Consider the following 19,618-nt stretch of genomic DNA (forward strand, 5'->3'; position numbering starts at 1 on the left):
CCCTCCCCTCAGGCTCCGCCTCGGCCTTGTTTCGCCCGCCCGGCCCGAATTCGCTCGGGCATTTCCGCCGGGGGCGGGCCAGGCCACTCGGAACCGTGGCGGCGGCGGAGGCGGGGATCCCGCGGCTGCGGCGACGGTGGCCGCGGTGGAGCCACGGGGCGGGCTCGGCTTGGTGTGACGGCGGCTGCGGCGGCGGTGGCGGCCGCGACCAGGTGAGTCCTGACTGGCCCTCTTGGCGGGAGGGGCTGGGAGTGTGCTTAAATGCGGGGCGCCCAGGACCAGTGAGGGGCCCCGCTGGAAGCCTGAACGCTAGCGCCAGGCTGCGTCGGGCCCCGCGGGAACTGGGGGGCCGCAGGGAGGGGGTGTCTCGAGCTCGGCTCCGCAGCGGTGCAGCCTCCCCGGGACGATCGGGGCACAATGGGGGGACTCCGTGCGTTCAAGATACAGGACCGGAGCCGCGGCCCCAAATGCAAGGAGGCCCTGCCTGGAGTGGGGCGTCGAATAGTATCGAGGGGCGCCCAGGCATTGTGCGGGGCAGAATGGGGTGCGGGAGAGCCGGGGGTCGATCCCACTTCCGGCCGCCTGGCCGGGCGGCCAGGTCCACGCAGATCCAAGTGCGCGCCCGTGTGAGCGCGGAGGCCCTGCGTTTACCCGGGGAGCCCCCAGCCCTGCCTGCCCCGCCCCTCCCGCCTCCCGTATTCGGGGAGCGCTGCTCCCGGGGCGCGCACACCGGGGCGCGGAGGCGGGCTGGCAGACAGATGCAGGCCGTTTCCTGGGCATCCCTTCCCGGGGCCTCAGTTACCCCACTTGTAGAACGAGGGTAACAGGGGCCTGGGAGTGGGTAAATTGGGCACCCGAGTATGTGGAGCCTCTTCTCCCTGTTCGGACACCTCTTGGGGCTCCCCATGGCTGAAGGGTGCTCAGAGCCTCCACCTGACACCCGGGCCCCTTGGTGGCTGGCACCTATCCTTATAGCCACCCTGAATCCTTGACAGGCACCTTACCCGCTGCCAAGCCTTTGCATGCACTGTCCCCTCTCCCTAGTGCACCTTCCTATCCACTGTGATGACCCATTCTCTAGAAAAGCACGTCCGTTCCTCCACCCTAGCCCTTTCGTCACAGGAGGACTGAACCCGCAGGGCTAGGCTGGGAATGTGTGCCCATCTCTGCCTCCCCAGGCTAGGGCTCCTGGGGAGTGATCGGTGCCCTGCAGTGGGCAGCCTCCCCTCCTCAGCTGCAGCACCCCACCTTCTCCTAGCTCCCTGTCCCTCCCTGTCTCTCCCTGGGGCTAAGACTCCTTTTGAACACCTCTCCGTCTGCAATTTTTTTTTTTTTTTTTGAGACAGAGTCTCCGCTCTGCCGCCCATGCTGGAGCGCAGTGGCACCATCTCGGCTCACTGCAACTTCCACCTCCCAGGTTCCAGCGATTCTCCTGCCTCAGCCTCCCAAGTAGCTGGGATTACAGGCGCCCACCACCACCCAGCTAATTTTTGTATTTTTAGTAGAGTTGGGGTTTCACCGTGTTAGTCAGGCTGGTCCCAAACTCCTGACCTTAGGTGATCCGTCCATCTCGGCCTCCCAAAGTGCTGGGATTACAGGCATGAGCCACCAGCTCGGCCTCTCCCATCTGCATTTTGCACCTACTCCGGGCCCCAGGCTGGAGCTCCCTGCCCCCACCCACTCTCCCTCCGGACATGAGGTCCACTTGCTTGGAGTTACCTCTAGGTCTTTGCTTGTGCAGGGGCCTCTCCCTGGACTTCCTTCCCTCCCTCTTAGTTCGGCTGGCCTGACTCCTCCAGGGAGCTCCCAAAGCAGCCAGAGGGGCCCACATTTCATCCTCCCTGCCCTGGGTGTCTGGCCACCTGGCTCCTTCCCCGTCATGTCCATCTGGGCCTTGGAGTCTGAGGATCTGAGTGTAAGTCCTGGCTTCCTCCTGGCCTACCGCAAGGCTCTAGATACCTCCCTGCTCTGAGCCTCAGTTTCCCCATCTGTAACAGGGGTGATGAAAAGCTTGTTTACTTACTGGGTGCAGTGGCTCACACCTGGAATCGCAACACTTTGGAAGGTCAAGACAGGAGGGTCACTTCAGCCCAGGAGTTTGGGACCAGCCTGGGCAACATAGCAAGACCCCACCTCTATTGAGGGGCAGTGGCTCATGCCTGTAATCCCAGCATTTTGGAAGGCCAAGGTGAGCGGATCACTTGAGGTCAGGAGTTTGAGACCAGCCTGGCCAACATGGAGAAACCTCATCTCTATTAAAAATACAAAAATTAGCCGGCCTGTAATCCCAACTACTCAGGAGTCTGAAGCAGGAGAATCATTTGAACCTGGGAGACAGAGGTTGCAATTAGCTGAGATGGTGCCACTGCACTCCAGCCTGGGTGATAGAGCAAAACTCTATCTCAAAAAAAAAAAACAAGAAAAAACCGGTTTACTGAGCATGTAGTATACCTGGGGCAGGTTCTTGGGAGCTCTACTCCCAGCAGCTCCAAGGGAAGGCTGGCAGCATACCCATTTTACAGATGGAGAAGCTGAGGCCCTGAGAGGGACTGGCCCCAGGGTCAACCAGTGTGATTCAGGGAATTCCACATCAGGATTTGGGCCTGTGTCTGTGTTGGGGGGAAAGGAGTCGGCCTGGCTAGCGTTGCCCTATCCCTGTCTCCCTAGGTCGGCATCCTCGGCCAGCCCAGCATGGTGGCAGTCTGCTCCCTTGGCTCCCTCGTCTGGCGCAGCCAGCAGAGCCGCCAGCCGTGGGTGCTGATGGCCCTCCATGTGAGGGCGTGAGCAGCCTGCCCCAGCCCCACCTGCCGATGGAGGACTTAGTGGCCCAGTGACCTGAGACCCCGCCACCAACCGCCTCCCACAAGTTGACGAATGGTGGACCCAGCGACCAGTGGCCCTTGTCAGGGTCATGGAATAATTTGAAGAGAGACATGAGCGGCCCCCGTGGTCGCCTGTGACTGCTGGAGATAGAGGTCCGAGCACCCCAAGCCAAACCAGCGGACCCTCCCAGGCTCCGCTCTGGCCAATGGGGCCAGTGGGACTCCAAGCAGCTGCCTAAGCATCCAGACCCCACCCCACCCACGTGGCCATGGCGGGCCCTGAGGGCTTCCAGTACCGTGCTCTGTACCCATTCCGCCGGGAGCGGCCAGAGGACCTGGAGCTGCTGCCTGGCGACGTGCTGGTGGTGAGCCGGGCGGCCTTGCAGGCACTGGGTGTGGCCGAGGGTGGCGAGCGCTGCCCACAGAGTGTGGGCTGGATGCCTGGCCTCAATGAACGCACACGGCAGCGAGGTGACTTCCCTGGCACCTATGTCGAGTTCCTGGGGCCTGTGGCCCTGGCCCGGCCCGGCCCTCGCCCACGGGACCCCCGCCCAGTGCCCGCCAGGCCCCGTGATGGGGCCTCTGAGCCAGGTAAGCAGCAAGCCCGGGCCCTGGGAAATGGGGGTGGTCACCTCAGACCCTTGGTCTCCTCTTCTGTCCAGTGAGGCAGTAGGACATCTCCAGGGAAGGAGGAAAAAGGACATTTGGTCATGTGACAAGTGTCTTTGCTACTGTCAAGTGCTAGGCTCAGCAGTGGACACAAGGCCTGGTCCTGCCCTCATGAGCTTCTGGTTCAGGAAGGGATGAGTGTGTTTAGGAGGTACCACCCGCCGTGAGGAAGGGAGCTTGCGTGGGAAGACCCGAGGGTGGAGGCTCCAGACAGTGGGCACAGCGAGGGCAGGAGCTGTGGGTGGAACTCTAATGGCAGAAATAGCCAGCAGGCGGACCGGAGGGAGGAAGGCGAGGGCAATGTGCACTGCCCTGGAGGACCTGCTGGGTTGATTTTGCGGCCAATGGAGAGTGTTCAGTAGGGTTCAGAGGCTCGGCCTAGCTTCAGCCTACATTTTGCAGATAGGGTTCCTTGAGGAACCCCTTTGGTGACCCTGATTTCCAAAATGAAGAAAGCCGCAAAGCCCAAGGAGGTTGGGATGTAGGGATGCTCAGCTGAGGCCACACAGCACAGGTGGGTGTGAGGACCCCACATCCCTCCCCAAAAACCTTTGGCCGTCACCACTTGCCAGGGGTGTGCCAGGATTGGAGAATTGGGCACCCTGAGCCCACTCGGCGATTGCTGTGTGATGGGCAGTGGGTGTGGGCTCTGGCCGGGGAAACCGAGGCTTGGGTTGCAAGAAGGAAGCCAAGGGGTGCCGCATGCCCAGCGCGGTCTGCTCCGACCCTCCCAGCAGCCCAGCAAGGCTGTATGTGCAGACTGGTAGGCCTGAGTGCAAGGTGGTGACTGCCTCACCAATCAGTCACCCAGGGAGCCCAAAGCCCCAGGAGGTGCCAGGCCTGCTTGGTGCCAGGGTGACACTGCCCAAAGGCAAGCCAGAGTCCCCCAGCACAGGGCAGAATAAGGGGGTGCTGAGGTAGTACGACGCTGGCCCGGGCCTCCGGCATCTGGTGTCTCCAGGACCCAGGCCTGCGTCCCGCCTTGGCCGAAGGAGCAGGAGGCGGCCCCGTCCGGGCTCCCAGCCAGAATCCGCCTTTCTCCCTGGTAACAGCCGCCTCCCTCCTCTTTCTGGCCTCTGTCCAGCCACCGTACATAGCCCCACCCTCTGAATCTTCAGGGTTATGTGACTTCAGCCAGAACCCACCCCCTCAAGGCCTCAGTTTCCTCATCTGGAAACAAAAGGGTTGGCCCCTGGGGACACTGGGACCCAACCCCTCGGGAATGTCCCAAAGTCACCTGAGCCCCACCTGGCTGTGTACCCACAGGGGAGGCTGCAGCCCCTCTCAGCCACAAATCCTCACCTGTGAAGTGGGAGTGATGGGGTCCTGATGAGAACTCCCTCCCCGTTGTGCAGTCCGATCCCAGGCGACTCTCAGGGTTGTGTCCCAACCCACCCGCCAGAGTGTCACCCACTTCCTCTCCCCTCGTCCTTTATCATTTTTTTCTTTGGCCTTTTCGCTGCAGCTGGGCCTTTCTCCAGCTTGAGGCGCCACCTGGCCCATCACTCAGGGAGGCCCCGCAGGCCCTGGCTTGCCCCTGCTGTGTGCCAGGGCGTCCCCGCCGAGGGCCAGAGCTGCGTCCAGCAGTGGCAGACAGCGAGCTGCTGAGGCAGGGATGCGGTGCACAGAAGGCCCTGTGGAGCCGGAAAGCCAGGGCTGGGAGGGGTCTGGGCTCGGAGGGGTTTTGGCTTTTCCGAAAGGGAAGAAAAGCCAAAGGCTTTTCTTTCTTTTCTACATTTTAATTGGGGGAGGAAAGAATTTTTTAGAAGCACAGTGATTGAGAAAATGGAGCATGATCCTTGGAAGGAGGCTTTTCTGACCCGGGCCGGGATAGTTTCCTTTCCTTTCAGCCACTTTTGTGTTTGCGTCAAGAAGGGAGAGGTGGGCCGGGCGCGGTGGCTCACGCCTGTAACCCCAGCACTTTGGGAACCCGAGGCGGGCGGATCACAGGAGTTCAAGATGAGCCTGGCCAACATGGTGAAACCCCGTCTCTACTAAAATAATACAAAAATGAGCCAGGCATGGTGGCATACACCTGTAATCCCAGCTCCTCAGGAAGCTAAGGCACAAGAATCATTTGAACCCAGGAGGTGGAAGTTGCAGCGAGCCGAGATCACGCCACTGCACTTAAGCCTGGAAAACAGAGGGACTCCATCTTAAAAAAAAAAGGGGGGGAGGCCGAGGCAGGAGGATTACTTGAGGCCAGGAGTTCAAGGCTGCAGTGAGCTAGGATTGCCCACTGCACTCCAACCTGGGTGACAGAGCAAGAACCTGTCCCCCCCAAAAAATTAGGGACAATGTCATTGGCGCATTTTTTTATTTAAAGGAACTGAGGCTGTAGGGCGTGGTGGCTCACGCCTGTAATCCCAGCACTTTGGGAGGCTGAGGCAGGCAGATCACCTGAGGTCAGGAGTTCGAGACCAGCCTGGCCAACATGGTGAAACCCCATCTCTACTAAAAATACAAAAAGTTAGCGCCTGTAATCCCAGCTACCTGGGAGGATGAGGCAGGAGAATCACTTGAACCCCAGAGGTGGAGGTTGCAGTGAGCCAAGATTGCGCCACTACACTTCAGCTTGGGTGAGAAAGCGAGACTCCATCTCAAAAAAAAAAGAAAGAAAGAAAGAAAAAAAGAACTGAGGCCCAGAGAGGGCAGGTCCTGTGGCCAAGTTTGTGCAGTGGGCTGTGGTGACTTTCCGTGGCTACCGTAAAAAAAAAGTTACCACCAACTCCCTGGCTTCAAACAATGGAACTTATTTATTTATTTATTTATTTATTTATTTATTTATTGTTTATTTTGAGGCAGAGTCTCACTCTGTTGCCAGGTGCCAGGCTGGAGTGCAGTGGCGCGATCTCAGCTCACTGCAACCTCTACCTCCTGGATTCAAGCAATTCTCCTGCCTCAGCCTCCCAAATAGCTGGGACTACAGGCACTCGCCACCATGCCCAGCTAGTTTTTGTATTTCTAGTAGAGATAGGGTTTAACTGTGTTGGCCAGGATGGTCTTGATCTCTTGACCTCCTGATCCACCTGCCTTGGCCTCCCAAGTGCTGGGATTACAGGTTTGAGCCACGGCGCCCAGCATCGGAAATTTACTAATTATTATATACATAAACACACACACATATATGTGTGTATGTATGTGTGTGTGTGTATATAGATATATATATATATATATATATTTTTTTTTTTTTTTTTTTGAGCCAGGGTCTCTCTCTGTCACCCGTGCTGGAGTGCACTGATACAATCACAGCTCACTGCAGCCTGGAACTCCTGGGCTCAAGTGATCCTCCTGCTTCAGCTTCTGGAGTCCCACCTCCTACGCTCACAGGCGGCACCACTACACCTGGCTTTTTTTTTTTTTTTAAGAGATGGGGTCTCATTATGTTGCCCAGGCTGGTCTTGAACTCATAGTCCCAAACAATCTTCCAGCCTTGGCCTCCCAAAGTGTTGAGATTATAGGCGTGAGCCACTGCGCCCGGCCACAACAGAAACTTACCCTGTCGTGTTTCTGCAGGCCGAAGTCCAAAATCAGGGTCGTGCCCCCCCATGAAGTTTCCTTGCTTCCAGCTTCTGGTGTCTCCAGGCGTTCATTTCTCTCGTGCATGGGTTCATTATTCCAACTCTGCCTTGGCTTTCTCTTTTTTTTGAGAGAGCCTTGCTCTGTCGCCCAGGCTGGAATACAATGGCACAATCTCGGCTCACTGCAACCTCCGACTCCCGGGTTCAAGTCATTCTGCTGCCTCAGCCTCCTGAGTAGTTGGGACTACAGGCATCCGCCACCCATGCCCAGTTAATTTTTTTGTATTTTTAGTAGAGATGAGGTTTCACCATGTTGGCCAGGCTGGTCTTTGCCAGTCTCAGCCTCTCAAAGCACTGGGGTTACAGGCGTGAGCCACTGTGCCTGGCCTATTCATTTATTTTTGAGATGGGGTCTTGCTCTGTCACCCAGGCTGGAGTGCAGTGGCATGATCTCAGCTCATTGCAACCTTTGCCTCCCGGGTTCAAGCAATTCTCCTGCCTCAGCCTCCTAAGTAGCTGGGATTACAGGGTCCGCCACCCCACCCAGCTAATTGTTCTATTTTTAGGAGAGATGGGGGTTTTGCCATGTTGGCCAGGCAAGTCTCGAACTCTGGTCTCAGGTGATCTGCCCGCCTCAGCCTCCCAAAGTGCTGGGATTACAGGCGTGAGCTGCTGTCCTGGCTGGCTTTCTCTTCTTAGAAGGACATCAGCCAGTGGGTTTAGGGCCCACCGTGACACCAGGCTGGTCTCGTGTAGACATCTTTGCTTTCCTTACACCTACAAAGACCTATTTCCAAATAACGTCACAGTCACACCACCAGGGCTGAGGACTTGAGCATAGCATTTTGGGGACATTATTTAGTGCACTCCACCTGGTCTGTGAAGTTGTGTAAACTCCTGGTATTTTAACCCAAAAAACTATGTCCCATCAGTTCTGACCTCTCCCAGCCCCTCCAGCCAAGGTCTTGTGGCCTCCTGAGAAGGGAGTCCAAGGTGCCAGGCACTTGCCTGAGGTCCCTACCTCACACTGCCCTGGCCGAGGTTCAGCAGACAGACAGGGGCTGGACTCCTTCCAGGAACCCCACCAACGTCTAACACCGCCACCACCCCTCTCCCCCCAACCCCCTACCCCTACCCCCCACCCACCCCCACTTCCTCCACCAGGCCTCACACTCCCTGACTTGCCTGAGCAGTTCTCCCCACCTGACGTGGCGCCCCCTCTTCTGGTGAAGCTTGTAGAGGCCATTGAACGGACAGGTGAGTTCCAGCCTGGCTGCAGCCCCCTGGATTCCGCTTGCTTACCTCTAGTGACCGGCGACTCATCGCCTCGCAGGACCTCCAAGCTCACTCCGCACAGAAACAGGCTGAGCCTGGATGCCCTGGGCCTCTCTGTTGACTAGGGCAGAGTGACTCCCAGGGGAAGATGGGAAGATGGACACAACCAGACCACTGCATGTGTTGTGCCCTCTACAAGATCTCCCTCCCCACCCCTCCCATGCCCTTATCTCTGGGCGGCAAAGCGAGATGGCAGGGGGCTTTGAGCAGCCAACCCAGGCCTCACAGAGGGTTGGGGCAGCATTTGAGAGCTGACTCGCCTGTCCCCTCACCCCCAGGGCTGGACAGCGAATCTTACTACCGGCCAGACGTCCCCGCACTGCGTACAGGTGAGAGGCAGCCTCAATGGGCAGTGGGTTGGGGGGGAACCTGGGGACCCTAGTACACATCAGCTGGACATGTCCCCCCTGCACCCGCAGACTGGTCCCTGAGCGACGTGGATCAGTGGGACGCGGCAGCCCTGGCCGATGGCATTAAGAGCTTCCTGCTGGCACTGCCCGCGCCGCTGGTGACCCCCGAGGCCTCGGCCGAGGCGCGCCGGGCCCTGTGGGGTGAGCCTGGCGGGGAGCCCGGGGGACGGAGGGGGCTGCAGCGGACGGGAGGGCGCTGGACCCGGCTCACCCTACCTTGGCCATCTGTCCGCAGAGGCCGGGGGACCCGTGGGGCCGGCGCTGGAGCCCCCGATGCTGCCGCTGCACCGCGCCCTCACGCTGCGCTTCCTGCTCCAGCACCTGGGCCGCGTGGCCCGCCGCGCCCCGGCTCTAGGTCCTGCAGTCCGGGCCCTGGGCGCCACCTTCGGGCCGCTGCTGCTGCGCCTGCCGCCGCCGTCCTCACCGCCGCCAGGGGGCGCGCCCGACGGGTGAGGGGCGGGGCCTTGGGTCCTTGCCAGCGGGGTGTGACCGGAGTTAGAGCGAGCAGGGGTGGGGCTAAGGGTGGAGTTTGGGTCGGTGGGCGGGGCTTGGCCAGAGCTCGCGGAGTCTAGACCCTAAGAAGGGAGGGGACCGGGTCCAGAGTGAAAAGCTGCATTTTTGTGATGATGAAGGAGAGGGGACCTGGGCTCCTGGGTCGTGGGACAGAGGGCGAGGGGGCCTAGTCCTGAGGCATGTGGGTGGTGCCTGCACCTTCCCTTCTGCTCATGGCAGCTCCGGTACTGCTCTCTTGCTCGCCCTTGTGTGAGGATTTATGGAGCACTTACTGCATACACCTATGAGGGAGCTGGCCTCGCACATCTGCCTGTATCATCTCCCCTCCGCCCTGCACGTACCTGCACATACCATCTCGTATATACCCCGCAGGCGTGCAAGCGCACGCTCAGTCCTGTGCACATGCGTGGGTGGACCGGCCCTACCCAGCCCTCACCACACCCCCTTCCACCTCAGGAGTGAGCCCAGCCCTGACTTCTCAGCGCTGCTCGTGGAGAAGCTGCTTCAGGAACACTTGGAAGAGCAGGAGGTTGCGCCCCCAGGTAAGTCCTCTGTATTGCTGGTCATTTCTTCCCGTTGAGGGGCCGTGAATGTGGATCTCTGGGTGCTGCTGTCATCGGCAGGCGGGCTGCAGTGGGAGGCAGCCACAGTGTACAGTCGGTGCTCAGGCGGGCTGCAGTGGGAGGCAGCCACAGTGCACAGTCGGTGCTCAGGATGCCTTTGTTTTCCTGTCCCCCAGCGCTGCCACCTAAACCCCCCAAGGCAAAGCCGGTCCCCGCAGGCCTGGCCAATGGGGGGAGCCCACTGTCCCTGCAGGATGCTGAGTGGTACTGGGGGGACATCTCGAGGTAGGTTACTGGCAGAGGGCCAGGGTCCAAGGAGGTGTCACAAGGCGGGCGGGGTCTCCAGGTGGCTCAGCTGCCCCAATGCGAGATGTCCCCACAGGGAGGAGGTGAACGAGAAACTCCGGGACACTCCCGATGGCACTTTCCTAGTCCGAGATGCTTCTAGCAAGATCCAGGGCGAGTACACGCTGACCCTCAGGTGGGGGCCTGTCCCTGCAGGGATGACCGGGGGTCACAGATCACAGAGACTGGGAGCTCAGAGAGGGTGGGCCATGTGCGGTATCAAGGATGGGCGGCCAGGCGTGGTGGCTCACGTCTGTAATCACAGCATTTTGGGAGGCTGAGGAGCGCAGATCACCTGAGGTCAGGAGTTCAAGACCAGCCTGGCCAACATGGTGAAACCCTGTCTTTACTAAAAATACAAAAATAAGCCGGGTGTGGTGGTGGGTGCCGGTAGTCCCAGCTACTCAGGAGGCTGAGGCAGGAGAATCACTTGAACCCAGGAGGCAGAGGTTGCAGTGAGCTGAGATGGCGCCACTGCACTCCAGCCTGGGCATCAAAGGGAGACTCCATCTCAAAAACAAATGGGACAGGAGAATTGAGGGTCAGGTGGGGGATCCCACTGGGTGCCAACACCCCTCTCCTCCCCCAGGAAAGGCGGGAACAATAAGCTAATCAAGGTCTTCCACCGGGACGGGCACTATGGCTTCTCGGAGCCACTCACCTTCTGCTCCGTGGTGGACCTCATCAATCACTACCGCCACGAGTCCCTGGCCCAGTACAACGCCAAGCTGGACACGCGGCTCCTCTACCCTGTGTCCAAATACCAGCAGGTCCGTGCCAGCCTGGGAGCCAGGGAGGGTAGCACCTGGCCGGCCCCAGGCCTCAGTTTCCCCGGTAGGCCCGACCAGGCCGTGCAGCTCCCCTGATTCCCCCATGTTTCTCCAGGACCAGATCGTCAAGGAGGACAGCGTGGAGGCGGTGGGTGCCCAGCTCAAGGTCTATCACCAGCAGTACCAGGACAAGAGCCGCGAGTACGACCAGCTTTATGAGGAGTACACACGGACCTCCCAGGTACTCCGGGCCTCACACATGGGGGAAACCAAGGCACAGAAGGGCAGTGGCAAGGCTGGGAGTAGGACGACCAATCCCAGAGGCCCTGAGGATAAACATCCGGTTCCAGGTCACAGAGCAGGCACTTAGCAGCAAGGGCCGTTCTGAAAACATAGAAATAAGGCCAGGCACAGTGGCTCACGTCTGTGCACCGGGAGGCTGAGGCAGGAGGATCAGTTGAGCCCAGGAGTTCAAGATTATTCTAAGCAACATAGGGAGACCCCTCAAGAAAATAATTTAAAAATTAACCAGGGGACAGGCGCGATGGCTCACGCCTGTAATCCCAGCACTTTGGGAGGCCGAGGCAGGTGGATCATGAGGCCAAGAGATCGAGACCAGCCTGGTCAACAAGGTGAAACCCCGTCTCTACTAAAAATACAAAAATTAGCTGGGCATGGTGGCATGCGCCTATAGTCCCAGCTACTCGGGAGGCTGAGGCAGAATTGCTTGAACCCAGGAGGCGGAGGTTGCGGTGAGCCGAGATCGCGCCATTGCACTCCAGCCTGGGTAACAAGCAAAACTCGTCTCAAAAAAATTAATTAATTAATTAATTAATTAATTTAAAAAAAAATTAACCAGGTATGATGGTACATGCTTCTAGTCCCAGCTACTCGGGATGCTGAGGTGGGAGGATCGCTTGATCCTGGGAGTTTGAGACAGCAGTGAGCTGGGGTGATGCCACCGCACTCTAGCCTGGGTGACAGAGCCAGACCTTGTCTCTAAAAAACAAATAAATAAAAACAGAAATAGGTGTATGAGGCCAGGCACGGTGGCTCACGCCTGTAATGCCAGCACTTTGGGAGGCTGAGGTGGGCAGATCATCTGAGGTCAGGAGTTTGAGACCAGCCTGGTCAACATGGTGAAACCCTGTCTCTACCAAAAAAATAAAAAAATTAGCCGGGTGTGGTGCCACACACCTGTAAATACCAGTTACTCGGGAGGCTGAGGCAGGAGAATCACTTGAACCTGGGAGGTGGTGGTTGCAGTGAGCCAGGATCATGCCACTGCTCCAGCCTGGCTGACAAGAGGCAGACTCCATCTTAAAAAATAATAAAATAAACTTTTTTTTTGAGGTGCGTGGTCTCACCACGTTGCCTAGGCTGGCCTCAGACTCCTGGATTCAGACGATTCTCCCACTTTAGCCTCCCGAGTAGCTGGGATTACAGGCAATGGCCACCACCCTGGCCTCTGTCCCCTTTTACTGATGTGTTAGCTGAGACTCTAAGTGGACAAGATACCCGTCCAGAAACAGGAGCACGGTAGCCTCAAGTGACTGTCCCTGTCCCTGTTAATAGTTGTTACTTTGTTGGAGGTTGTTGGAAAGGCCCGTGGGTCGATGCAGGGAAGGTCCTAGTGCAGTGTCTGCCCCAAGAAGAAGCCTGTGAGCCGCAGCAACTAGATCTCATTCATTTCCAGCGCTGTCAACAGGTCCTATAGGTTGTGGATACCTATAGGAGGATGTAAAGAAGGAGAGGGTTTGGGGGGTGGGGTTTTGAAAGCTGAATAGGAGTTCATTTAGTGCAGCGGGAGTAGAAGAATGATACTCCGACTGGGCACAGTGGCTCACGCCTGTAATCCCAGCACTTTGGGAGGCCGAGGCAGGCGGATCACAAGGTCAGGAGTTCAAGACCAGCCTGGCCAACATGGTGAAACCCCATCTCAACTAAAAATACAAAACTTAGCCAGGCATGGTGGCATATGCCTGTAGTCCCAGCTACTCTGGAGGCTGAAGCAGGAGAATTGCTTGAACCTAGCAGGCGGAGGTGGCAGTGAGCCAAGATTGCACCACTGCACTCCAACCTGGGCAACAGAGTAAGACTCTGTCTCAGAAAAAAGAAAAAAAGAATGACACTCTGATAGAGGGACCAGCTTGAGCAGCCTCCCTATCACAGTTGAGATGTGCCTTGACCCCTCACGAGGGCCTTTTGGGGAGTCCCAGGAGGTGCTGAGATGCACCCTCTCTTCCAGGAGCTGCAGATGAAGCGTACAGCAATTGAGGCCTTCAATGAGACTATCAAGATCTTCGAAGAGCAGGGCCAGACTCAGGAGAAGTGCAGCAAGGAGTACCTGGAGCGCTTCCGGCGTGAGGGCAACGAGAAGGAGATGCAGAGGTGAGTCTGGCTCCTCTGCCCCGCCCACCCCACCCTGATCCCGTGCAGTACCAGCAGGAAGGGAAGGAAGTAGGAGGCCAGCCACCTGGAGGTGAAGAGTTGTCTGTTGACATGGACTTTGGGCCGGGCGTGGTGGCTCAGGCCTGTAATCCCAGCATTTTGGGAGGCCAGGGTGAGAGGATCACCATGTTGGCCAGTTTCGAGACCAGCCCGGCCCACATGGCAAACCTCATCTCTACTAAAAATACAAAAATTAGCCGGCATGGTGGCACTTGCCTGTAGTCCCAGCTACTAGGAGGACTGAGGCAGTAGAATCACTTGAACCCAGGAGGTGGAGGTTGCAGTGAGCCGAGATCGCAGCAGTCCAGCCTAAGCAACAGAGCAAGACTCTGTCTCAAAAAAAAAAAGAAAGAAAGAAATGGGCTTTGAAGGATGAACAGGAGTTTGCCAGAAAGAGAAATCAGAGGAAACAGCAGAGGCACAGGCTCAGAGGCTGGATGCACATAGTCTGGTGCAAAGTAGGTCCTTGAGAAAGCCCCGGAAGCTGGGTGCAGCTCCGTGCTTCCCTGTGGCTCATTTTGGCAATCCCAGCACTTTGGGAGGCCGAGGCTAGAGGATTGCTGGAGCCCAGGAGCTTGAGACTAGCCTGGGCAACATGGCAAAACCTCATCTCTACAAAAAATATTAAAACATTAGCCAGACATGGTGCTACACACCTGTGGTCCTAGCTACTCCGGAAGCTGAGGTGGGAGGGTCACCTGAGCCAGGAATTTGAGGCTGCAGTGCTCTGCGATAAAGCCCTGAGGTCAGCTGAGGGCCGAGGCTCATTCCTGTAATCCCAGCACTTTGAGAGGCCGAGGTGGGCAGAATCACCTGAGGTCGGGAGTTTGAGACCAGCCTGACCAACGTGGAGAAACCCCACTTCTACTAAAAATACAAAATTAGCCCGGCGTAGTTGCACATGCCTGTAATCCCAGCTACTCTGGAGGCTGAGGCAGGAGAATCGCTTGAACCCGGTGGTGGAGGTTGCGGTGAGCCGAGATCGAGCCATTGCACTCCAGCCTGGGCAACAACAGCAAAACTGCCTCAAAAAAAAAAAACAGCAAAAAAAAACTCCTGAGGTCACCCCGCCCCTCCCACAGGATCCTGCTGAACTCAGAGCGGCTCAAGTCCCGCATTGCTGAGATCCACGAGAGCCGCACGAAGCTGGAGCAGCAGCTGCGGGCCCAGGCCTCGGACATCCGGGAAATCGACAAGCGCATGAACAGCCTCAAGCCTGACCTCATGCAGCTGCGCAAGATCCGAGACCAGTACCTCGTGTGAGTGGCAGCTCAGTGCTTCCCCGCATCTCCCCGCCACTGCAGCGACACCTGGAGGTCTCTGCAGGGCCTCAGTCCCTCTCTCTCCACCTAATGGCCCTTCCTGGGCCCCGAGACCCCTCCTCTGTCCACAAGCCCTCTTGCTCTGAACCTGGCCCAAAACGCGGTTCCTCCCGGGCCCCTCCAAGGGTTTCCCATAGGTCAGCCTCAGCTTAGTCAGACATGGGTGCAGTGGGAATGTCACTCCCGTCCCATTCCCTTTTATGGAAAGCTGGGAGCCTTCCACAAAATTTCCTTCTGGGTCAGACGCGGTGGCTCACACCTGTAATCCTAGCACTTTGGGAGGCCAAGGTGGGCAGATGGATCACTTGAGACCATGAGTTCGAAACCAGCCTGGCCAAAACATGGTGAAACCTCGTGTCTACTAAAAAAAAAAAAAAAAAATCACAAAACTAGCCAGGCATGATGGCGGGTGCCTGTCATCCCAGTTACTTGGGAGGCTGAGGCAGGAGAATCACTTGAACCCGGGAGGCGGAGGTTGTAGTGAGCCAAGATTGTACCACTGCACTCCAGCCTGGGCAACAGAGTGAGGCTCTGTCTCAAAAAATAAAAATAAAAAATAAATTAAGTAAAAAAGGCTGCCGTGCAACCTCCTATGCCTGGCGGCTGCAGCAGCCCTCACCTGGGTGCAAATCAGTTCAAATCTGCCTCCACCCACCAACCTCCTAAGAAGCTCAGCCAGAGCCTCTGCCTCCCTCCTGGGCTTCAGGAAGAGTGCTGTCACATGCCAGGTGCCATGCAAGGCACCGTGCTCATGAGCTCATGTAGTCCTTCCCAAGCCCTTTGTAACGTTTGCCCTTTGCAGCCAGGGAGACTGAGGCACAGAACCGACAGCTGCCCGGTGCAAAGGCCAGCGGTGCTGGAGTGTCACTGGTGATGATGAGGTGCCACTGGTGATGATGAGGTGCTTGGGCTGGCACCTTTTGGGGGGCTCCACAAGCGTTAATAGACAGAAAAATGAGAGGTATGAGGCAGGGATCCCCCCAGAGCTGGGGAGCCACCCTGGGTTCAGGCTGCCCTCTTGTGGCAACCCGGGATGTTGTACTCAGAACCCGCTCTCCTCAGCCAGATCCTGCCTCCCACTGGGCAGGCCCACTGTGGACTCAGCACTCACAGAACACCTTTCTTGTTCCTTCCCAGGTGGCTCACCCAGAAAGGTGCCCGGCAGAAGAAAATCAACGAGTGGCTGGGGATCAAAAATGAGACTGAGGAGTGAGTGACCACCTGGAGGGAGGCAGGGAGGGCTTCCCAGAGGAGGGGGTCATTTGGGGTGGGTTTTGAAGAATGAGTAGGAATTTGCCAGGGAGGAAGAGTTGTCCGGGCAGCTGGGGAGCCTCGGAGGCTGGCAAGTGAGTGACCAGGGCTCCCCCTGCCGCCCCCACCACAGCCAGTACGCACTGATGGAGGATGAGGATGATCTTCCCCACCACGAGGAGCGCACTTGGTACGTGGGCAAGATCAACCGCACGCAGGCGGAGGAGATGCTGAGTGGCAAGCGGGACGGCACTTTCCTCATCCGCGAGAGCAGCCAGCGGGGCTGCTACGCCTGCTCCGTAGTGTGAGTGGACCGCAGCGCTGGGGATCCCCACGTCCCTCCCCGAGCTCTCATTGAATGCCTGCTGTGTGCCAGGCACGGAGGAAGGAGTCCCCCGTGGGGTCATCGGGGGGCAGGGGAGCAGGCGTCCCGGGAGCCAGGAGAGTCTGGCGGGGAGGGAGGCCAGCCTCGCAACCCACCCTCTCATCCGCCCACACAGGGTAGATGGTGACACCAAGCACTGCGTCATTTACCGCACGGCCACCGGCTTCGGCTTCGCGGAGCCCTACAACCTGTACGGGTCTCTGAAGGAGCTGGTGCTGCACTACCAGCACGCCTCGCTCGTGCAGCACAACGACGCGCTCACGGTCACCCTGGCGCACCCGGTGCGCGCCCCGGGCCCCGGCCCGCCGCCTGCCGCCCGCTGAGTGCCGAGGACCCGCCCCCAACAGAGCCTCCCCCTGGTCCCGTCTACACCGGAGGCTGCGGCGGGGAGCCACGGAACGGACCAGCCACAGCCAGGGGTCCTCACTTCTCCGGCTCTGGCTCTTTTTTGGGGTCCTCTCACCCTCTTTCCTTTTCTCTCTCCCTCTCGCCCCCATTCTCCAGATCTCCCTCTGTCTCCTTTCTCTCTCTCTCTCTCTCTTACTTGGCCTCTGTCTGTCTCCATGTTGGGGGTCCTGCCTCCCCCACCCCGTATCTCCTCATCCCCCCCCCCCCCCGGGCGCTGCCCTCTCCATGGCTCTGGTCACCCTGACCCTCTGCCCTGCACACCGCAGGTTCCCCGGGGTCCCAGAAGCCCTTTCTGGCTGTACCTGCCATGTTTACAGAGGGCCCCTGGGCTGCGCGGCCCCAGCCTGGGCACCCCGATTTTTAAGCCATAGACCTGGGGTCAGGGCAGGAAGGAACTTGACTCCGCTGCTTCCAAGAACCTCGGTCATGACATTCGGGGCCGGGCGGGACCCGCCCCACAGACTCCAACTTCCCCTCCAAACCCTGAAGTGAAACCCGCCACCAGGCTATCCCCACCCTGGGGCCGCTGCGAGTTCCCCAACCCCCAAAATATAATTTAAAATAAACTCTTAGGCCAGGCGCCGTGGCTCACGCCTGTAATCCCAGCACTTTGGGAGGCCAAGGCAGGCAGATCTCTTGAGGTCAGGAGTTGGAGACCAGCCTGGCCAACAAGGCGAAACCCCATCTCTACTAAAATACAAAAAGTAGCGAGAGTAGTGGCGCGTGCCTGTAACCCCAGCCACTCCACAGGCTGAGCCGCGCGAGACTCACTTGAACCCGGGAGATGGAGGTTGCAGTGAGCCGAGATTGCGCCACTGTACTCTGCACTCTAGCCTGGACGGCGAGTAACCCTCCTCCATCTCCAAAAATAAACAAACTCGTGAGCCGGCCCCAGCCCCCCCTTCTCCCCCAGGAATCGTAGCTCCCCGTACTGGTGCCGCTGCTCTGGCTGACTTGCGCCACTGCCCGCGGCCCCTCCGTCTACGCAGATTCAGGGCTTCTCTTCCATCACGCTGGGTTTTGATTCTATTTTTCCTTGACTGCAAAACCCTCTTTTCTCTTTTGGGACGAGAGCCCTGGTTTTCTACGCCGCCCTTGGCTGCCACACTGCCTGCCCGGCGAGCTGGGAGGCAGGTTTTGTACGGTACGTTGTTATTGATATGATATAAAACATCAAACGTCGTGGATGATTCTCTTGTCAGTGACTGGGCTTCACTGCCACCTCTGCGTGCCGGGCACCCTGGCATTTACGGGATTAATGCCAAGCCACCTCTGAGGCCGGACAACCCCCTACCTCCCCCAGTTGAGCTGCTCAAGCCCCGAGAAGTTGAGGCACTGCCAAGGTGACAGGAGAGATATTGGGACCCCAGACCTCATCCAGCCCCTCAAGTGCTTCCGATCTGCCTCCCCCGCCCCCAACTCCAAATATGAACCCTGTGGCGACCACCAGCTACGTCCTTGGGAAAGTCATTTCCCCTCCCTAATCTACAGCTTCCTCATTCATTCCCAAGTGACCTCAAAAGCCACAACCTGGCCGGGCCCAGTGGCTCACGCCTATAATCCCAGCACTTTGGGAGGCTGAGGAGGGTGGATCATGAGGTCAACAGATCAAGACCCTCCTGGTCAACAAGGTGAAACCCCGTCTCTACTAAAAATACAAAAATTAGCTGGGCATGGTGGTGCACGCCTGTAGACCCAGCTACTCGGGAGGCTGAGGCAGGAGAATTGCTTGAACCCAGAAGGCGTAGGTTTCGGTGAGCTGAGATCACACCATTGCACTCCAGTCTGAGTAACAACAGCAAAACTCCGTCTCAAAAAAAAGTCACAACCTTCCCATGCCACATGGACAGGTCTCCCATGTCTTGAGATCCTCAAATCATCAGCACCTCCATCCAGCATTTGAGGTTCTCGTCTGACCTCTCCTGCCCCCATGTTCAGCCCACCAGGTCCCAGGGGATGCTGAGCAGAGGCCCCATGAAGGGGGTTTTTGTTTCTTTTTAAAGAGTCATGGTCTTGCTCTGTCACCCAGGCTGGAGCGCAGTGGCATGATCACAGCTCATGGCTCACAGCCTCAAACTGCTGGTTTCCAGGCTCAAGCAATCCTCCCATCTCAGACTCCTGAGTCACTGGATTATGGGTGCGAGTCACCATGTCCAGCTAATTGTTTTAAAATGTTTTTAGAAACATGATCTTGCCAAGTGCAGTGGCTCACACCTGTCAGTCCAGCACTTTGGGAAAAGCCAAGGCAGGCAGATCAGTTGAGGTTGGGAGTTTGAGACCGGCCTGGCCAACAGGGCAAAACCTGGTTTCTACTAAAAAGACCAAAAAAAAAAAAAATTAGCTAGGCTCGGTGGCCCATGTCTGTAATCCCAGCTACTTGGGAGGCTGAGACAGAATTGCTTGAACCTGGGAGGTCGACACTGCAGTGAGCCAAGATTGTGCCACTGCACCCCAGCCTGGGTGACAGAGTGAGACTGTCTCAAGAAAAAAACAAAGGTCTTTCCCTTTTCCATGTGGGTCTGGAACTCCTGGTCTCCAGCAATCCTCCTGCCTCAGCCTCCCGGAATTGTGTGAGCCCCTACGAGTAGCCTCATAGTGTCTTTAACCCGGACTCCTGTTAACCACCCTCCTCATCACACCCAGAATGCCATATCCTTGTCCCTTCAGCCCTCCTCACCCCTGGGGCCTCCCTGTCCTTGTCTGTTCCTGTCCAGCCACCTCTCAGGGCCCAAGAAGGCTGAGCCTGGGGCAAGTGCATGAACAAACCTCCCTTCTGACCCAGTCTACTGCTGGGACCTTGGGATAGGAGCTGCTTCCCTTACCTCAGGGCCCCCTAGCCTTGCCAGGCACTGT

The 19,618-nt window shown here is 57.9% G+C and overlaps 1 protein-coding gene across 1 annotated transcript; it reads left to right on the top strand.

Annotated features, from left to right (window-relative positions):
* The first annotated feature begins 85 nt into the window (after nucleotides 1–85).
* Nucleotides 86–17,947, top strand: PIK3R2 (phosphoinositide-3-kinase regulatory subunit 2). The gene is made up of 16 exons (XM_002761899.6): nucleotides 86–212; nucleotides 2,668–3,413; nucleotides 8,177–8,269; nucleotides 8,626–8,676; nucleotides 8,767–8,898; nucleotides 8,993–9,206; nucleotides 9,727–9,812; nucleotides 10,010–10,118; nucleotides 10,216–10,314; nucleotides 10,768–10,948; nucleotides 11,064–11,189; nucleotides 13,197–13,339; nucleotides 14,482–14,658; nucleotides 15,859–15,930; nucleotides 16,106–16,276; nucleotides 16,473–17,947. The coding sequence occupies exons 2-16, from the start codon at nucleotides 3,092–3,094 to the stop codon at nucleotides 16,678–16,680; spliced, it is 2,184 nt and encodes a 727-aa protein (XP_002761945.2). The 5' UTR covers nucleotides 86–212; nucleotides 2,668–3,091; the 3' UTR covers nucleotides 16,681–17,947.
* Nucleotides 17,948–19,618: the final 1,671 nt, after the last annotated feature.

This window comes from Callithrix jacchus, chromosome 22 (genome assembly GCF_049354715.1).
Source record: "Callithrix jacchus isolate 240 chromosome 22, calJac240_pri, whole genome shotgun sequence".
NCBI classification, from domain to species: domain Eukaryota; kingdom Metazoa; phylum Chordata; class Mammalia; order Primates; family Cebidae; genus Callithrix; species Callithrix jacchus.

Bases quoted from the DNA above. Each gene is read 5' to 3' on its own strand.
- PIK3R2 (XM_002761899.6), top strand. From the start codon at position 3,092: ATGGCGGGCCCTGAGGGCTTCCAGTACCGTGCTCTGTACCCATTCCGC. The intron at 10,315-10,767 runs GTGGGGGCCTGT...CTCCTCCCCCAG, and splicing joins GAGTACACGCTGACCCTCAG to GAAAGGCGGGAACAATAAGC. The intron at 10,949-11,063 runs GTCCGTGCCAGC...ATGTTTCTCCAG, and splicing joins CTGTGTCCAAATACCAGCAG to GACCAGATCGTCAAGGAGGA.